Here is a 19,018-nt window from a genome sequence, read left to right as displayed (position 1 = left end):
TTACCCTAAGCCATGAAAGGAAGTCATTTCACATTCTTGTGTGTTTAGTTTTCTGAAAAGGAAAAAGGTGAGGCTACCCTTCTAGTAACTTTCCATTACTGACATTCTCGCCCAGGTTAGCCCTGTGATAAAAAGCATGACTCTGGGTTTCTGAGATCAAAGCATGTTCTACCACTTCCTGTAACTTTAGCCAAAGTACTTAACGTTTCTATGCCTTAGTCTCCTCAACAATAAAATGGGAATAAATAATAATACCTACCTCACAGGGCTTTTATGAACATTAAATGGGACAACGTGCTTGTAGCAATATCTAGCACTCAGTAAACACGGAATAAATGTTAGCTATTTTTATTATCTGACTCTTATTTTTGATGTGCTTTATCTTTATTTTCTAAGAAGGGTCATTATAAACCTGAAATGATTTGATGTTGTAGTAACTTTTAAGGCTGTTGTAACAAAGACAGGAGTTTTAGTCAAATCAAATGGGAAGGCAGTCAAACTATTTGAAAATGATTCTTACCTTTTTCCAAATTTAATTCATCATCTTGTCTGGCTTGGAAAGAATATAAAGCCTTGCAAAGACCACTGCCGAGCTGGGCCACACCAGACGCTGAAAGTTGGATCCAGTAATAATTAGTAACGCTGTGTCAGTAGGCAAGATGAATATGATGGGAAGCTCTTCAGTTATTGAATAGTGTGGTGCTGAGCTTAAATATACTGACATCTTCTCAAAGGGAAAGTTTATAAGTTCACATAATCTTCGTTCCTGGGTATAGTAACCTAATTTATGATATACCTACTGTGTATATGGACTATGTATATTATATAATCAAAAACTATATCATAGTACGGAAAATAATGAGTCTGGAGAAAAAACAATGAAGATGACAGTTTAAAGTTGTTTCCCACATGAACTTGTCAACACCAGTTAGCTAGTATGTGTGGTAGTTGAAGCATATTTTGGAAAACATACACCAGTTTTGCCATTCAGGCATACATCAGCTAGTGCACGTGTTTGTTACCACCCTCCCTAGGTACTGATGGAACTGTTTCTTAATGCGATCGCGAGTCTTTAATACACCAAGTGGACCATAACGTCCTGGGTTTTACTGAAACTCTTTTCACCAACTTCTCATCAAGAAACTTGAGAATCAAGGTTATGGTAACTATAGTTAAACAAGGGACAATGGTAGGGTGTGTGCGTGTGCGTGTGTGTGTGTGAGCTTGTATCTGTGTGTTGAAAGGTGAAATGTGGTGGGTGTGAGCTGGCAAATGGCTAATATAAGGCAGCTGAATAAAGGGAGTAAGTAGGGTTGGGATCACCGTGTTTCTCACAGAAAGGACAGGATTTCCATGGAAGTTTGGAGGAGGCAGTGGAGACAGAACTCCTCACAAGGGTTTGAGGTTGAGTGTAAGGACAGCAGATGCAGACTGTCTGAATAACACGGATGCCAGTCATCGATGGTACCTTCTCACATCATACATTTTTTCCTCAACCCTCCACTTTTTGACTCCTTCCCAAATTTTGGATAACATCTGCACAGAAAGCTACAGATACCAACAAATGAATCAGTCCTAACTGAAATGCAAATTTCTTTGAGCTGATATATGCCCAAAGGATTCTGAAAATAAAATGTAAATGTAGCAACGTGCTTTACCAATAGAACCCTCCCCCCAGATTATTGTGGGCCTGGGATTACCTGCAGATGAGGCACTCGGGATTCTCTGCCCACCACAAGATGCCCTGCTCACCTTCATCAGAAAAGGCCGAGATATTTTCACATAACTATGTGTCTGTTGCTGTTTAAATTGTTAAAAAAAAAAAAGTCATTTTTAACAACACTGTCATCAAAAGTATTTATGAGAAGTAACTCTTCCACAGCTGTTTTCCTAAGGAATTTGTTTTTTTAATTTCGGGGGGGAGAGTATAAATGAATTATTCAATAGTTTTAAAAACTCTACCATAAAGCTTTCTTATTTCTAAAGCCTTAATATTTTCAGAATTAGACAATTACCGCATTTTACACCCTGTGTTTGCAATTCTGACGTGCACCTCGAGGTCAAATAATAACGTTCACAGCATTACTTCTACAAATTCAACTTTAATTGGCTTTAATGCAAGTGAAATTGCCATGACTCAATCTGCCATGATTGTGACCATTTTAGAGCTGAGTTTCATGGAAAAAGTCCTCTTACCACAAGGTGGTTACAGCTCCCCCTTCTGATTGGAAATGGAAAACAGCTGCAAGGTAGAGTGACCCACATATATGCACATGCTCATTATCAATCCTTATAGTGTATCACCAGGAAAATACACCAGTGTGAATTTTTTAAATTATGCTCACACTTTATCCACGTCATGTATTATGTGAAATGGATGAGACTAGAGTATATCACAAAATCTTACAATTTAGGCACATAGACATTTTATTCTAGAGGCATGTTCAAAGAATAAAGTTATGTGGAAGATGAAGAAGGAATCCAAAGAATTATTAGCTCCTCATATTTAGTCCACAAAGAATGTATTTATTTGTGATTAACTCTTGTTACTTCACCCAGAAGGAGTAAGAAATAAATTTATCTTAAAATTCCACAACTGGGATTTGGGACATGTGGCACATATAATTCATAATAGCCTTTTTGCCCCGGTACTATTTGAAGCCACTCCATACAGCAAACCCAGTCAAGAAATTACAACCAAATCTCTTAAATTTTTACCTTTTCTTTCCACCTGAAGATGGAGTTACTGCAGGGATGGTTGGGTTGAGGTCTTTGCTCAAGTTCTGCTAACACTGATGACAGTTTGTAGGAGTTTGCTTGCAAAAGGTCTAGTTTCAAGTTGGTCTGTGGATACATCATTTGGCCATGTGAGTAAATTTCTAGAACATGAGGTACGACTGGATGGGTAAAGGGATATGAGGATAACTTCCAAGATGACAAAGAGGTCTAGAAAGGTACACATTCAACTTCATGCAGAGATGCACAGAAAATGCTAAAGGGAGCAAAAAGTGGACACTTTCAGTATTTTAAAGGAAAGGCTTAGTTGTGAAGTGCACCGCATTCTGGACTCTTCTATACACAGGGTAAACCAGACACCTTGATAGATATATTACTCAGTATTTTGTGGCAACAGTTTTACTCTTAGCTATTTTCTGCTGAGCAGTGAGAAAGGGAATAATGAGTGTTGATTGCAGAAGGTAGACTTCCAGAGGCCTTGAAGAAACGATGTTGAACATTGTGCTCAGCATTGTGAACACAACTGAACTTGTATCGATAGAATCAAACTGAAATAGTGTGAGATGGGTTTTGTTGCTGCTGCTGCTGTTATTATTTTTCTTAAAGAGATTAGGTCTTATATTACCCAACAAGTTTGCAGTAACACTTCTGGACACTGGACACAATGGTCTGGAGTATCTGAGTATAAAAATACGTGAAGCTAGGGGTGTCTGGGTGGCTCAATCAGTTTAGCATCCTGACTTTTGATTTCGTCTCAGGTCATGATCTCACAGTTTGTGAGTTCGAGCCCCACATCAGGCTCCCTGCTGACAGTGCAGAGCCTGCTTGGGATTCTCTGTCTCCTTCTCTCTCTGCCCCTCCCTCGCTTTCTCTGTCTCTGTCACACACACAAATAAATAGATAAACATTTAAAAAAATAAGTGAAGCTAAAGATACACTCCTAGTTCTGAATTTGACCTCCTGTTCTCCATTTGACCTTGAACTAGAAACTTCGTAATAACTTCTTTGTTAAGCTATGTTCAGTTAGGGTAAACCAAATAACAGAATCTAAACATTGGAAGGGGCCTGCTTATCCAGTCTCTTCCTGACCATTATTTCTTCCTTTTCCACATATCCAGCAGGGGGATTCCTAACCCTAACATTCTTGCCAACGGACCACAACACCTCCGGTTGGACTGAACTGAACTGAACACCTCTGATCGACTGCATTGTGGGACAGGCTTACCTAAGATAAACCAAAACCCACCACATACCTTCTACCATTAGACCTAGTCTGCATCTGAGAGCATCATAGGACAAATCTCCTTCCTCTCCTATGTGGTGCTCCTTCCAGTGTCTGAAGATAGTATCTATTCTAAATATATTCAGTTTCCACAACACTTTCTCCTAGAACATGTGTTATCAACATTCTTCTTTCAAAGATGGCACTTGAAGGACCAAGAGGCAATGAATTAGGAAGAATTTAAATGAAACAGAGTTTCCTCCTGCAAGAAACCTTCCCTGGGTAGACTTCATGTTACCCATCGGATGCAGGGGTGTGTAGCCAAGTTACATGGATATTTGCCATTCACTGCTCAAAGGTTCATATTTACTTCATCATAAGCACCATTAACTCAGGAGCCAGACCCTCTCGGACCTTATACCCTCCACTATGTGGATCAGGCCAGCATGTACCCAGATGATCCCAATACATGTTCTGTGCTGGTAATGATGATGACAAAATTCTATGCAAGAACAACCAAAGAAATAAACTTACAACTTAACACCATCAAAAAATGCTCCATATGACTTTATTTTGGTAAATACTACTTGCATGGAATTAGAAAACCAAACATTTTGCACTATCACAGAAAATGTTCTACAGACTGCTTTATAATTTCATAAAAACTATAGCCATGTGTCACTGCAACTATGTTAGAGCTCTGTTCCCAAGTGAACAGAATTCAGGCCTTTCTTTCCCTAAGAGTGTTAGGTTTGTTTTTCCAACAGCACCTCCTCTAAAGGAAGCCTCTGCTAAACAATCGATTAAACTGTACCTGGCTATATCTATCTCCTTTCACCAAAGAACTACTGAAATTACCTGTTTGGACAGAATTATTAGGTACCTGCTTTCACAAGACAGGCTAGGTACAAGGTAAGGACAGCTGGCCCAGCTTCCTATATCCTACAAAACATTGCTAAAGATTTTATTGCTTCCTGAATTCTTCTCATATTAACCCCAGTCAACTTCCTATTTCTGTAATCATAGCAGAAAACCTGTATCTAGCACACATAGTTCATAGCATCTGTTTGCCTTTATTCCTATATAGAATTCACAGCACTTTGCTAACCTCTCTTTCACCTGGGCTCCTCTGAAGCGGCTGCATTGTCCATCACTCTCACAAATGCCTGGGGGCTGCTGAGGTCCAGGCTCTCAGCAAAAAGGCCCAGAGATGCCTCTCTCCCTGCCCTCTCCTGACAGCACGTCCCCTCCCCTCAGAACAACCTCAGCCTCTGAAGTTTTTTCCCTTTTTTTCAAGAGCTTTTGCCACACACCCAGGCTACCCCCCCTCACTCTGTGCCTCACATCTTTCCGCTCTCCTGTTATTTTCAGAAGACCATGATGTTCGCTGAGGGATCAGTGGAAAATGGAATCTTCATAGTTACCAGGTTTTCAGCTCTCCTCTGTGCACTGTGCTGACATTTTCTAACCAACACTACATCCTCACAATAACCTTCTGAAGTAGGGACCAATATCCCCATTTTACAGATGAGAAAACTAACGTCGTCCCAAGTCCCTGTAAATGGCAGGGCTGGATCCAGATCCAGACCTTTCTGAATGCAGGCCCTGGTTGTGGGTTTGTGTGTGTGTGTTTAATCACTTTTCCTAACTGGGTTAAAGTACACGTGGTTTCCAGACCTTGATGGAATTATTCTATTTTGGGGAATTCTATTTTAGGCACAATTCTTTTCCAGGAAGGACATTAAAGCAAACATTTCTAAGTAGTTGAATTTTTCTGGATCCCTCAAACTGCTCGTCAAGGAGGTGACTATAGGAGCTCTCTTCCTAGAATGTTGTATGTCATGAGAAAAGAAAGGCAAAGAGAGGTCAAATCGGTCCTGAAAACAAGTATTCTAAAAATAACTCTTTCATCATTAAATCTAGGAAGGTGGAATCTGCAAATATTTACCTCGTCCATTAAGGCCGCTGTGATTCTTTGGCTCTCTGTGTCCAAGAAGGCAGAGTTGCTAGAGTAGGATTTCAGCATTTGTTCCAAACCTAGCAATGAAATGATTCTCTCGGTCACCGCTGTCCATCCTGCCCTGGTGGAACACAGCTGAGAGGGGCCACAGGCAGCGGAGCCTGGGCCCAGAGGTGATACCAGGAGGGCTTCCCAATGGCTGAGGCTCTTTCTGCACGTAGTTGTTACTAAATTTTACTGAACCAGTGGCCTGTACCTTCATTTAATGAAATTTGAGAAATGCTGGAGTTAAAAAAAATCTTGATTATTATTTTGCAAGATGAGCTTTTGAATCTCCTTGCAGACCCAGTCCGTGGTCCATTCCCAACACTTCCCACAGTGTTAGGCTCTTCCTCACTATGATATTTAGGTTTCTAAACATTTCACTCCCTTGGATTTCCTGACAGGGATTACATTTCAACGTGTCGCTCTGGTCCACATGAGATAAGCTCCACATTCCAGAATCACAAGTGTGGGGTCGTTTTTATTATCCGTATCCCTTTAGAGCTGCTTCACATTCTGACATACCTAGCTTCGTCATTTGGAAGGATAGTTTAAAAAGAAACAAACAAGAAAACCAAAAGCTGTGTGCACAGGTTTACCACGTTTTCAACCTAACAAATTGTCCCTCATTCCAGCCATTTCAGAAACACAGCAATATGCTGCATTTCTGGAAATGGTGACATAGCTCTCTCAAATAGACCAAAGTATCATTTCCAGCCTGTTTGTGCTCTCCTTTCTTCTTTCCCATTGTTCTTTATTCAGACAAATTAGGTTTGACACAGGATTCTTTAAATGAGATGGTCCCTGCCCCAGTCTGCAAAAGTGGAATCACCCTAACTCTGAAGGAAACCTCCAAGTAGAACACTTATCAGGCCACTCACAGATACAATTACACACCTGCCCGGTCTCTTGAGGCTTTTTCGATGTCTTTTTGCAGTCTCAACAGTTTTGATTTTATTGAAGACTCTTGTCGCTCTTTATTCATTGCATTGTTAAGATCTTCTTCCTTTAGGGGGAGAAAATGATGCTTAACAATTTAAGGAGAAAAAAGTAAGGGTTGCTCCTCCTGGCTATACTGATACTTTCACTGATAACTGTATTTAATATTAACTGGACAGGAGAAAAAGAGTAAAAAAGTAAATAAATAAAAGCAGGATAACCTTTGGTTTTATACGGATTGTTCTACTTGTTCTAGGCCTGCTTACTATGAAAACTTCTTGCCCACAGCTTGTCAGTACATAGCCGAGCACTTCCTTAATAGAACACATTATTGTTGAAGAAGAGCCTTACTATAGTTATTTCATAGTTTCTTGATAAGTAAATTGGTTTTTTGGATACATGTTGCTCTCTATTTGTCTTGGTTCCAGTTAGAGTTCTTTAAACATCCACTGTAGCATCATGTGTTTACCTTGAACCAGGACTGCCTATGGAGTGGAACAAATATCTGTTGTGTTCTGCTTTCTTGGCCAGCTGCTGGGAACACGTGAGCTCTTCCCAGAATGGGTCTATAATTTAGTCAAGTCTTGAAGCATATCATGAAGAGAGCTAACAATTCAAGGCCACATTCATTCATGAATGGTGCAGATAGGAATGCGTGATTCAGCAAGTGCCAAGGCAAGAAAGTTTCAAGGAGGCCAGAAGACTTCACCGGGATTTTTCAGTCCAGGGAAAAGAAGTCAAAGGGTACCCCGGGTAGGGGAAATGGCTCAAGCCAAAGGATAGAGGGAGGACTGCAAAAAAAACGTATCAGGAACAATCAACAGACCAGCCATTTGCATGAGCAAACATAGTGGAAGGAAAATTTGTCTTCATAGTTTAAGCCAGATTTTTGGGCTGAAGTAGAGATTTTATCCTATAAAATGTGAGAAAGTAATAACAATACCTGAACTTTCACATACATTATTTCAAGATCTAAATGAGGAAAAAAAAGAAGATGTTAGGGTCAGGTGGCGAGGGGCTGAACATGAGTGTAGCAGAGGGACAGGAACCCGTGGAGAAAGAGGGGACACCAATGACTGAAGATGGCACTAAAGGAGTCAGGACTTCTCCAATATGGAAGGAGAAAAACCAGGATCCTGAAAGCTGGTGGAGAGATCATCACAAAGAAAGGGAGGCATGAGAATTTAGAGCAAAGCAAACAGCCATTATAGAAATAATGAGCTCTAGATAAAAATATTTATATATTGTGAATTACATATTATTAAAGTATGTATCTTTATTACATGTGATTCTCACAACAACTCTGTGAGGTTGGCTTTATTTCCCCCATTTTACCTGTGACAGAGACATAAATGAAGGCCCAAAGGAAACAGCTTGAAACCCCGCTCTTCTGAGTCCCAGTTCTCTTCCCCATCTGCTCCTACACATGCCTACCCATGGTGGTCGTCACACCCCACATGAGCCCCAATGGAACTGCATGGCTGCCTGCCTCCAACCCTCAGGACTTCCTTGCTGGAGAAATGCACATCACACTCTGGCTCCCATGCCAGGCTGAGACTTCATTTGGGTTGTTTAGGGACACCTATTGTTTACAAATGTATTTCCAGAGATGGATCACTACTGGATCAACTTGAGGCTAGAATATACTGCTGTCCGTTAACTTTCTTAAATTTGTCCTTCTCTTTCAAAGATTTTGGAAAGAAGATCAATACTGAAGGTGGCCTATGAAACTTCAGATACAATCTTCTGAGCATGGCCTTATGGTAACCTTGCAAATATTTTCACACTGGTCACCAGCCCCTCAATATCTGTACTCTTATTGGTCTGTCTTACCCTAGTCCATGTACATTTCTTGGCACTAGATATAAACCAGTCTATATTTACTGCTAATGTCTAGTAAGTCAGAATTTGGGGGTGTTTTGCTTTGAGGATATTAAGAAAATCCCGTTTACACATTTGGAGATACAATCCATTCATTTAGACAACAGATATGTAGTCATCAGCTTTGGTACACAGAAGTTCCATAGAAACCCAAAATTTCCATGGGCGTGGCAATTAAAGATAAACTGTCATGGCTGCCTCCTTACATTTCACTGGAAGCCTAATCAAATATTCAAGGAGAATGACCCTTATTTTATTGACAAGTTATTCAATAGGGGCACTTTTTTAAAGAGAATAACAAAAATACTTTATTGTACATTTCCCATCTAAGAGGTCACCTATTTAAAAGGATAAAGAAAAAAAAAAAGAAGAGCACTTCCCCCATCAAATCTTCCTTTCCACTCCCATTGCTACCTTTGTTACTGCTCTGAGCAGACATTGCTGTTGCTAATTCACTTCACCGTTGCCAGAATAGGAAAAAAAAAAGATTTGATTAAAAAATAGGTGGCCACTTATGCCTATTTGGAGGATGGGGAGGGAAAAAGCTGGTCAGGCATCATCTTTGTGCCTCATCTGATGGGCTTTTCCCCTCCCTCATCTTTTATTCCCTGCACAGGACTCCTGGGATGTTGACTTCAGCTACACTTTTAATTCTAGAGCAGGACATGACCAGTAGGCTAGTTCCCTATACAGGGAGAAATGAACCTTCCCAGTCTGGACCTTGAAAGTCTGAATGAAATATAGCAGAAGGCGCAGGGAGGAGCTATGGGGAATTCTTCCTGCAGATTTTGGTAACAAATGATCAGCTTCTAGAACACTGTAATTAAGGGTAACAAGAGGGGAGCAGAAGACAAAATCTTTGAGGCATGATCCAAGAGGACAAAGAATTTACCCCAAGATAACAAAGAGGTTAGATGATTGATCAGTTTTTAGCAAGTTTCATATAATAGTAGAATCATCCAAATGCTCTCAAAATAAGTTTTTGTAATATGGTTCAAGATTTTCAAAGGCAAAGACCATGAAGAATGTTGATAATGATTCCCACATTTGAGGAGTCATGCCTTTGTATAATCTCCTCCACTTAAATGTGGGCCATACTTATTGACTTGCTTCTAACAAATAGAATACTAAGAGATGTCACTTCTGAGATTAGCTTATGAAGACTATAATTCCATCTTGGACACTCTAGCTCGGTCTCTTTTGGATCACCAGTTCTGGGGGAAGCAGACATATTGTGACATGTTGTGAACCTCCCATAGGTGGAAAGACCTACATGGCAAGAAGCTGGTATCTCCAGCTACCAGTCGGGAGGGACCGGAGGCTTGCCATCAGCCACATGAGCTCAGAAGCAGGTCGTCTCTCAGGAGAGCTTTGACATATCAGCACTCCTGGCTGACATCTTGAGGGTGAAGCCATACCTAGATTCCTGACCCATAGAAACTGTGAGATAATAAATGCTTGTTTTAACCAGTTATTCTTGGGGGTAATTGTTATGCAACAATAGACATCCAATATGATATACAGTGATTATTTACAGATCATGAAACGTGTCTGCCTGACATTACTCTTCTATAGAAGACTGAGTATAAAGATTCAGTCTGGAATCCCGTTTAACTTTCCTCCCTTCCAAAGAACACCAAAGACATATTTCTGTTGTCCAGTTTGTAAACCACATACTGTTTTTTATTTATACAGACTATGAAAAAACCAATACTTTCAATTACAATTGCTCTCAATTTTTTTTTTCAAAGTAAATCCCTCAATATATGACTAAGGTGCCCCATTAATGGAACTTCCTTCCATTCCATACTTACAAAGTAATCGGTTAATAGGAACTCAGATTTATTTTCTGTGGATGAGACTGCAGTTTCTTCCATGAGAGCCTGGATGTCTTTTTCAACATCTATCTTGTTGATGGCACGGTGAATCTGAGTGTGACACTGAAAACCCAAGAAAGCAGAGCAAGTTTACTGAAGGATGTTTCCTGCCGCTTCTTACCATGCATATCAGAAATAGAGAAATCTTTACTACTCACTGTAGTCAGGGTTTGGCCAAAAACAGAAATATGTTGGGTGTACTGGTTTAAGTTATTGTATAAAAGTTTAATTCTTTCCTTCTCCAGCTCCAGGATGCTCTGAAAAGGATGGAAAATGGTGTAAGACTGGCCCGTTGTTGTGCAAAACTAATGTTACCTACCAAGCACTGACACATCCGAAGAAAGTCTGAATGAACTGTTATGTGAGTGCCTCTTGTTTATGCCACATCCAAGCTGCAGTGGGGGGGAGATTGGTGTATTTCCTGTTTAGCCTTATGTAGGATTGGTTTAACTCACATATGTTCCCCAGGCTGTTTTGGCCCAAAAGGTATATAGGGTGATGTTGTGGATTACCTGACATTCACCAAAAAAAGGGGAGAAAAGGAATAATTTGAAAAGCATCTGTGAGTTCTAGAGAAGGAGAGCGAAGCCCAGTAAAACCCGTATCCATACCTTGGAAGTGCATTTAGACACTAAATATTTTTAGAACTGTTTATAGTACATACAAGGCATTCTGCTAGCCTCTGCAGGGGCAGGTGAATTTAAGGAAACTTTTGAAAAGAGAAGAACCCCAAAGTCTGATCAACTCATAATCCTGGCCTAAAATTAGGCCTGGGGGGTCGAAGACCACTGTGTGAAGGTGGGAACATAGCCTTTCCACTTTGTGTGGAATGATAAAAATTCTACTCCTAGAGTCTCGTAACTTTTACCTAGGAAGGATAAACAAAGGGATGTCACATTTCCCTTGTTGGTCTTAAGATTCTAGAAAAAGTTAGTTATTAGGCTTTTGCCACTCACTGCTAGCTGGGCTGCTGATTGTTTTGAGGGAGTGCAGGGAAATTCAGCTGCTAGGCATTGTGTGAGAAGGCTGGGCCAGATGGGATTCCTAGGCCATGTGGGGGAGGGGGGAGGCTGCTGAGTATGTGCACAGAGGACTTTGGGCTTTGATGGAGGTGGCAGGTGCCCAAGACCACATGCTCATCATCCCATTTTTGTAAGGACAAAGCCTGGGCATCCCTGCTTTGTTCAGAGGTCAGGTTGGTTGCTCTCACGCCCACCATCCCACCCAACTCCATGCCACACAATAAAGAGGACTCAGCAATAGTCTTTCATGAAGAAGGCTTTGGTCAAATTGGTGGGTAGCATTTCCATAGGAAGTAAGAAGGTCAAGTCCTTCTCAAGGCCTTTGGCAGGGTGGGGATAGTGCAGGGGGGTGGTCACAAAGATCATTGGGTTCTCCCATCTGCCTCTCTAGGCACATCTATAGGGCCTACTGACCTAATACAGTATGGCAGTCCTTTATATCCCTGTGGTAGATCACATTCACATTCAGTTGTTATTTTATCTATGGTGTATAGTCACTTTAAACTTTTTTAAAAATTTATTTTTTTTAAATTGTGGTAAAACTTGCATAACATAAAACTTACCATTTTAACCACTTTGGAAACTTTTTTTTTCGATGTTTATTTGTTTTTGAGACAGAGAGAGACAGAGCGTGAGTGAGGGAGGGAGGGGCAGAGAGAGGGAGACACAGAATCCGAAGCAGGCTCCAGGTTCTGAGCTGTCAGCACAGAGCTTGGTGTGGGGCTCGAACCTACGAGCTGTGAGATCATGACCTGAGCCGAAGTCAGACACTTGACCGACTGAGCCACCCAGGCGCCCCTTAACCACTTGTAAGTGTACACATCAGTGTCATTAAGTACATTCAACATTGTTGTGCGACTATAGTTATCATCCATCTCCAGAACTTTTTTCATCTTGCAAAACTGAAACTCTACCCATTAAACCAAATTCCCCATACCCCTTTTTCCATACCCCCTGTCAATCATCATTCTACTTTATGTCTTCTATGAATTTGACTACCTTCGGTATCTCACATAAGAGGAATCATATAAATTTTGTCCTTTTGTGTCTGGCTAATTTCACCTAGCATGAAGTCTTCAAGGTTTACCCATGAAGCATGTGACAGAATGGCCTTCCTTTTTAAGGCTGAATAATATTCCATTCTATGTATATTCCATGTTTTGTTTATTGGTATATAGTCATTTTAACACTGCTATTAAATGCAAGTAGTAAAAAGCTCAGGCAGTAACTATGAAAATTTATGCTGATCACATGAAAATTTCAATTCTGTGCCAAGTGTCATGACATTTGAAGCAAGAAGCCAGAGCTCTGCTCTCCCATGGCCACTTCTTTATTGAGTCAGAAGCTATACAACTTTTATAAGTCAGTGGGAGAAAAATGCCTTTGTTTCTGTTCTTAGTCTCCTGAGTCTGTCTTCAATACTGTCAAGCACCAGCCATGAAAGTGGTTGTGTGCCCTCAGTTTCCCAGACATAGGATTAAAGACACAGAAAAGTAGCCTATCCAATGTATTGCTTCTTGCAAGGACAGAGATATATGCTTCCTAACCAATCTATAGGACAAATTCTGCCCAGTTGCTTGAACCTCAACTGGAACCATCTTCAATAAGAGACTTTACACCTTAGAGAAAGATTTAGAGAAACACCTGTTCTAGTTTAGCACCATGAACAAAGGACAAGAGAAAAAACAATGTGTTTAAGAACACATTGTATCCTAGTGGGCAGCTGTTTCCTTATTTTGACAAGTGCTGAGCCACTAGCCTCAATTTGAGACTGGAACAACCAGTATCCCTTGGTGGAGATGGTAATGGTTAAGAGACTTTAATTACATTTCAGGGAAATCATTAAAATGATCTATGTTTGCTCATGAAAAGAGGCAGAGATAAATTCCACTGTGCAAAGGGGAAATCCGTATCTCATCTAATGAATTATTGCTTTCTATTATCATTTTATTTTTGTATAAAGTGGGTGGCAGAGAAGCAAAATACTCTGAAGGAACTGAAACTGTCCTCCTCTGCTTTTACAATAGTGTGTACGTGGAGAATATGGTCAGAGTTAGCAGATTAGAAGTCTATCTGCGGCCCAGGCACTGTGAGAATTCATCCTCTTCATTCATTCTTTTTGGTCCTTCTGTCATGGCCTCCTGGTCTGCACTACCCAAGAAATTTGGACAGATTTCATCTAAATTGCTTTCATAAAACTGATCAAAGAAATATCATGTTCTTTCTAGAGCAAGAACTCTCAAATTTTAGTATGCATAGCAATCACCCAGATGCCTTCCTAAAACCATTCAAAGGTTCTGATTCATCCCATTTAGGGATGATTCCGCTCAGGAATTGGAATTTTAACAAGCATGCTAGCTGCTTTGAAACATTATCTTGGGACTATGAAGGGCCAAAAAAAATTTAATTTAAAAATTATTTATAATTCTTCCACCTAGAGATAACCCATTAGCATTTTGGTGTATTTCAGTCCATCTAGGTGGCGTGTATGTAAGATTTTTTCTTTCTAATTATCTATCAAATTAGTCAAATTGGTACCCTGTTTTTTCACTTAACTTATACAAAAGCAATTTTTCATGTTGTTAGTCTCCCAAAACACCACTTAATATGGTCTATTTGTGGGATTGCATATAGTGTATTTGATTCATTTAGCTGTCCTCTTAATGTTAGCCGGCTGAATTGTTTCCTCCCTTTTGTTTTTAATGTATTTTGAGCAGAAATTGGTTTGTTTTTCAGCTATGTTCTCAAGATGGATTTATAGAAAGAAATTTACGTTTTTCAACATGGGTTCTAGGAGAGGATTAAGGCCTAATGTCATAAGGCAGCTGTTTACAGCTTGTGAGTGACCATCTGCCCCCCTGCATCTAGATTGGTACCAGTCACTACAACCCTTAGGAGAACTGGGAGCAGTCACTCAGATTATTTTCTGTGTTCTGCGGTTCAGATGAAGAATACTGGTTGAGAAAGTGAACGTTTTTAATGCCCTTGACACTTGCTGCAAATAACTTTCTAAAATAAATAATTCCTTGAGTAAGTTCTGTTCGTACCAAACATTTGGCTCTTGGTAATTCTTATTAGCGTGGCTATTATTTTTCAAAATATATTAAAGATTATTTCTACCAGCTGAACTGTTTTTTCTTGGAGGGTAGGAAATATGACTTGAACATAGTATGATTATAAATAATAAGACTAATTTTACATGTGGCTTATGGAATTGGTTTTATTACTTCATAACCACATTTGAAACCTCACATTTCTTGGGATCTAGTAAATCCTGCCTCAAATGCAGGTCAATGAATGTTCTCTGAAAGAATTTGTAAGTCTAATTTGGAGAGTAAGAAGGGGTAGGAGGATATATTATAGGACATTTGAATGAATTCTTATACTCCATTTTTACAGAAGATTGGTGGAAGAATGGAGGAAAAAATGAAAATGAGCGAACTTTGTCACATTTCCACCTCCCACACTTACAATAAAATTCCCCTTTAATTCTGCTCAGCCCACTTTTGTTATGTGTCTTTATGAATATAACTTTCTACTTCTGAGTTTGCAAACAATAGTGTAAACACAGTGATATGTGAGTCAGCGACTTGTTGGTGTGGACTGAGTATAAACAAGTCAAGGGAATACAAAATAAGGGAATCGTTCTTGGTTAGGGCCAGGCAAGGATGACTTACTTGGCAGAAGTTGTCTCGAGCAGGTCTGAAAGGCTGGGCTTGACTCAGGAGGCAGAAGGTGGTCCTAAAGAGGCTGCGGTAAAAGGGAGTGTGTGAACTAAAAGGGAGAGGGGGTGAAAGATTGGTGGCTGCTGACATGCTGGTAAAAAACCAGGACACAAGAAGGACGAAAAGAAATCTTTCTTTTCCTCATGGAGATTCTGATTTTGACTTAGATTCTTTGTTAATTGTTTAAAAATAAATGCTTATGCATTTATATATTTTGAGAGAGAGAGATAGAGCATGAGTGGGGACGGGCAGAGAGAGAGAGAGAGAGAGAGAATCCCAAGCAGGCTCCTCACCGTCAGTGCAGAGCCTGATGTGGGTTCAAACCCACAAACCATGAGATCATGACCTGAGCTGAAATCAAGAGTCAGAGGCTTAACTGACTGAGCCACCCAGGTGCCCTGACTTAGATTCTAATAAAAAATCTTGAGTCTTAAATATTTTTAAAGCTGAGTTGAAAGGAATTTAAAAAAAAAAAACTTCTAGTGTAATGAACATACAGTTATATTAGTTTCAGGTGTACAATATAGCGATCCAACGAGTCTATACATGAGTCAGCGCTCATCATGTAAGTGTACTCTTCGTTTATAGGAAACTTCACCTATTTCACCCATCCTCCTCCCCCAATTCTGCTCTGGCAACCACCAATTCGTTCTCTATATTTAAGAGTCTGTGTTTTTGTTTGTCTGCCGAGACATCTTTCAAAATGTAAATAAATGTGTCTCTTGTCACCATCAGAGAATCTTTACAAACAAAGAAGATCCTTTCCATGATGCTTCAATATAAAAGTTAAGGCTGCTTAAAGGGGGATGGGTCTGGAGGTCAGGTGTAGGAGGACTCTAATAGGAAGAAAGAAAACTTACAAAAAAGGAAAGAGAGACCTAGTAAGAGCCTCTGAGAAGGTAGTTATTAAGAGCAGTTATCTAAGACATTTTGAAGGCCAGCTGGATGTCACCTACACCAGACACGGCAGCCATACCGGTTAAAAACCATAATTATCCTCCATTGCTGTGGTGTAGAGGTGAGAAGGGTGGAGACATAGAGAAATATTTTTCTTATCACCCTTGAAGGGTGTCTGGAAGATGGGATGGGAACAGCAATTTCTTTCCCATAATCTAACAGGGCTTCCAAGGAAGCCAGCCTCTGTGGACAACCACAATACCACTGAGCAGTCCCAGGGGATGAGGCAAGACCAGAGCCAGTTTGGAGGGCCAGGTTTCAGATGGATAAGGTTGGAAATTAAATCCTTGGCCCTTTCTCACCATCTGCATGTAAAACCTAGTCAACAAAAGCAAGGAAAGTACCAGGACCCTATGTTTGAAGGCATAAATTAAAGAAGGGTTTATTCTCATTTCTTCCTCTATGGCCTAATTTTTGGCTCTCCTTTAATTTCCCCGTTTTTTCCTAACTGCATCTATCCTACTTTGAAAGTGCAATAACAAGAGACTAAACACAGCTCTTTTATTTCTGCTTGCCCAGCTCCTCCATTTCTGCTTGCCCAGCTCCTATTAACGCCAAAGCAGAGAGTAGAGGTTAAGGCCGTGGCATCAGACTGCCTACGTTGAACCTTATTGCCATCTTGGGCAAGTTCCTTCATGTCTCTCAGCCTCCACTCCCTCACTATAAATTGAGAATAAAATTATGACCTCTTCAAAATGTTGTGATGAATGCAAAATATAATGCAGTGGATATACTTAACCCAGTCTGTCCATAAGCAGCACCTGTTACATGTTGGCCATTATCATCCACACAGTACTGTGCTTATCGAATTGTATCGTGATTGCCTCTTTTTGCAACTGTACCTTGCTTTAAACATTTTTTTAACTTAAAATACGGGGAAAAAATAAACCCAAACGTTCATGTTCTTAGCACCCAGAATTGAGAATTATTTAAGCTGGTCATATTTATGTTGACTTTAAAAATAGAGAACCAAGCTATTCAGATATACAGTAGTTAGAGTAAATTTTAAGCCTGGGGTTTTTTTTGTTTTGTTTTTTGTTTGTTTTTTGTGGGGTTTTTTTTTGGTCCTCTGCCAGACTGTCCACAAGCTGTGTGGCTGTATGTGGCAGGCTGTTGAATTCCCATTTCCTTCCTCCAACATACATTCAGTCTATATGTATAAGTTTACAAACACACACATAAAAACACTGTAGTTTGAGGTGTGCGTTTTTCAAATGCTTTAGTTTACATACACTGTATGAATAGCAGTTTCTTTTCTTCAACATCATGTTTTTTGAGGTTAATTTGTGTTTAAGTGTAGTTTTAATTAATATTTATTGCTAGATATAATATTAGTCTACTTTCTAAATTAGAGCAATTTTTAGAGTAATTCCTCTATTGAGAGGCACGAAGATTGTGTACAATTTTTTCTTACTGTTATAAACCTGTCCTACAATAAATATTGTTATACATAACGGTATACAGGTGTAAATTTTTTTTTTTTTTTAGGATGTAAGCCTACGAGGGGACCTGCATGTTGTAAATACATGCACATTTTAGTTTTACTAGATACCATCAAATTATTCTCACTAGAGAGGGACAAGAATTCTTCTTTCCCAGCAATTCTTATTTAGCAGTACTTGGCATTGCTACTTTTTAATTTTTGCCAAGTGATTGAGAATCTTTTCATATGTTTGTCGGTGATTTTGATTTTCCCTTTCGTGACTTGCTTGTTCACACTTCTTAATTTTTATTGGAGGATTTGCCACAATTCTTTCTTTAGACGTCTTCCTTGCTGCTAAACTGTACACATCCCAAGTTGAGACAGGACTGTCATTATTGCTCCAGTGACCGCCACTGAGCCTTAGACACAAAGGAACCGCATTAAGTGATTACTGTATAAATCAGCTCTCAGGCCTAAAACTCATTTCTGAGTACCTAATACTTTACTTTGACAGCACTTTTTGAAGTTAGCTGAGTGCCTTTGTGCCCATTGAGAATTAGACTCTGGCCAATGACACTCAATAAATATTCACTGGTTATTGTATCCACAGAGAAATGGAAACAATTAGAAGTTATGTGGTTTGTCTAAAGTCACCTCTAGAGTGAGGGTCCTAGCCAAGGGCAGAGACCATCAGGTCCCGTAAGTGTAGATCTGACCTTCATTTTCAAGGCCTCACAGAGCCCAATGGAAGAAGAGAAAAATGTGAACACAGAACTCACCTGGTAGCAGTTTTCTAATGTGTTTTCCCACTTCAGCCTGGTAGCACAGCCTGCCAGGTTTTTTTGGTAGTAATTTTCATCTTCTTTTGCCAACTTTTCAGTCGATTTTTTCAGTTTACTGAGGAGCTGAAGGAAAAGGTCAGTGCCACATATTCATTAACACATTTATCAAGGCTCTTTGTAATTCCAGGTAAAGAATTATGTATATCCCAATGAGACATTTCTCAATTCCCAGCTAAAGTCATAAATAGTAGCTATAGATGACAAAATTAAAGATTTTTCTCAGAGAAAAGGGGTATCAGACCTGAAAGGAAACCTAAGGGCCTTTCAATATGATTCCTTCATTTTTTTTTTTTTTTTTTACAGTTTATTGATTTATTTTGAGAGAGAGAGAGAGAACAGGGGAGGGGCAGAGAGAGAAGAATCCCATGCAGGCTCCACACTGTCAGCGCAGA

The 19,018-nt window shown here is 39.8% G+C and overlaps 1 protein-coding gene across 5 annotated transcripts in view; it reads right to left on the bottom strand.

Moving 5' to 3' along the window:
• The window catches only part of NOSTRIN (nitric oxide synthase trafficking), a 59,813-nt gene that overhangs the window by 4,492 nt on the left and 36,303 nt on the right, over positions 1 to 19,018 (bottom strand). For 4 of the 5 annotated variants that reach the window (XM_007074615.3, XM_007074611.3, XM_007074613.3 and 1 more), the window contains 8 exons: positions 18,564 to 18,689; positions 10,816 to 10,914; positions 10,595 to 10,720; positions 6,858 to 6,966; positions 5,907 to 5,995; positions 2,719 to 2,844; positions 1,701 to 1,800; positions 521 to 610 (listed from right to left, as the gene is read on the bottom strand). In XM_007074615.3, coding sequence (XP_007074677.1) covers positions 521 to 610; positions 1,701 to 1,800; positions 2,719 to 2,844; positions 5,907 to 5,995; positions 6,858 to 6,966; positions 10,595 to 10,720; positions 10,816 to 10,914; positions 18,564 to 18,689 — 865 coding nt within the window. Of the gene's footprint in view, positions 1 to 520; positions 643 to 1,700; positions 1,801 to 2,718; positions 2,845 to 5,906; positions 5,996 to 6,857; positions 6,967 to 10,594; positions 10,721 to 10,815; positions 10,915 to 18,563; positions 18,690 to 19,018 lie in introns of all 5 variants that reach the window. The other variant, XM_015541489.2, reaches the window with a different exon arrangement.

Source organism: Panthera tigris, chromosome C1, assembly GCF_018350195.1.
Source record: "Panthera tigris isolate Pti1 chromosome C1, P.tigris_Pti1_mat1.1, whole genome shotgun sequence".
NCBI classification, from domain to species: domain Eukaryota; kingdom Metazoa; phylum Chordata; class Mammalia; order Carnivora; family Felidae; genus Panthera; species Panthera tigris.
Note: the sequence above shows the minus strand (reverse complement) of the source record. Positions and strands in the feature narration are given on the sequence as shown.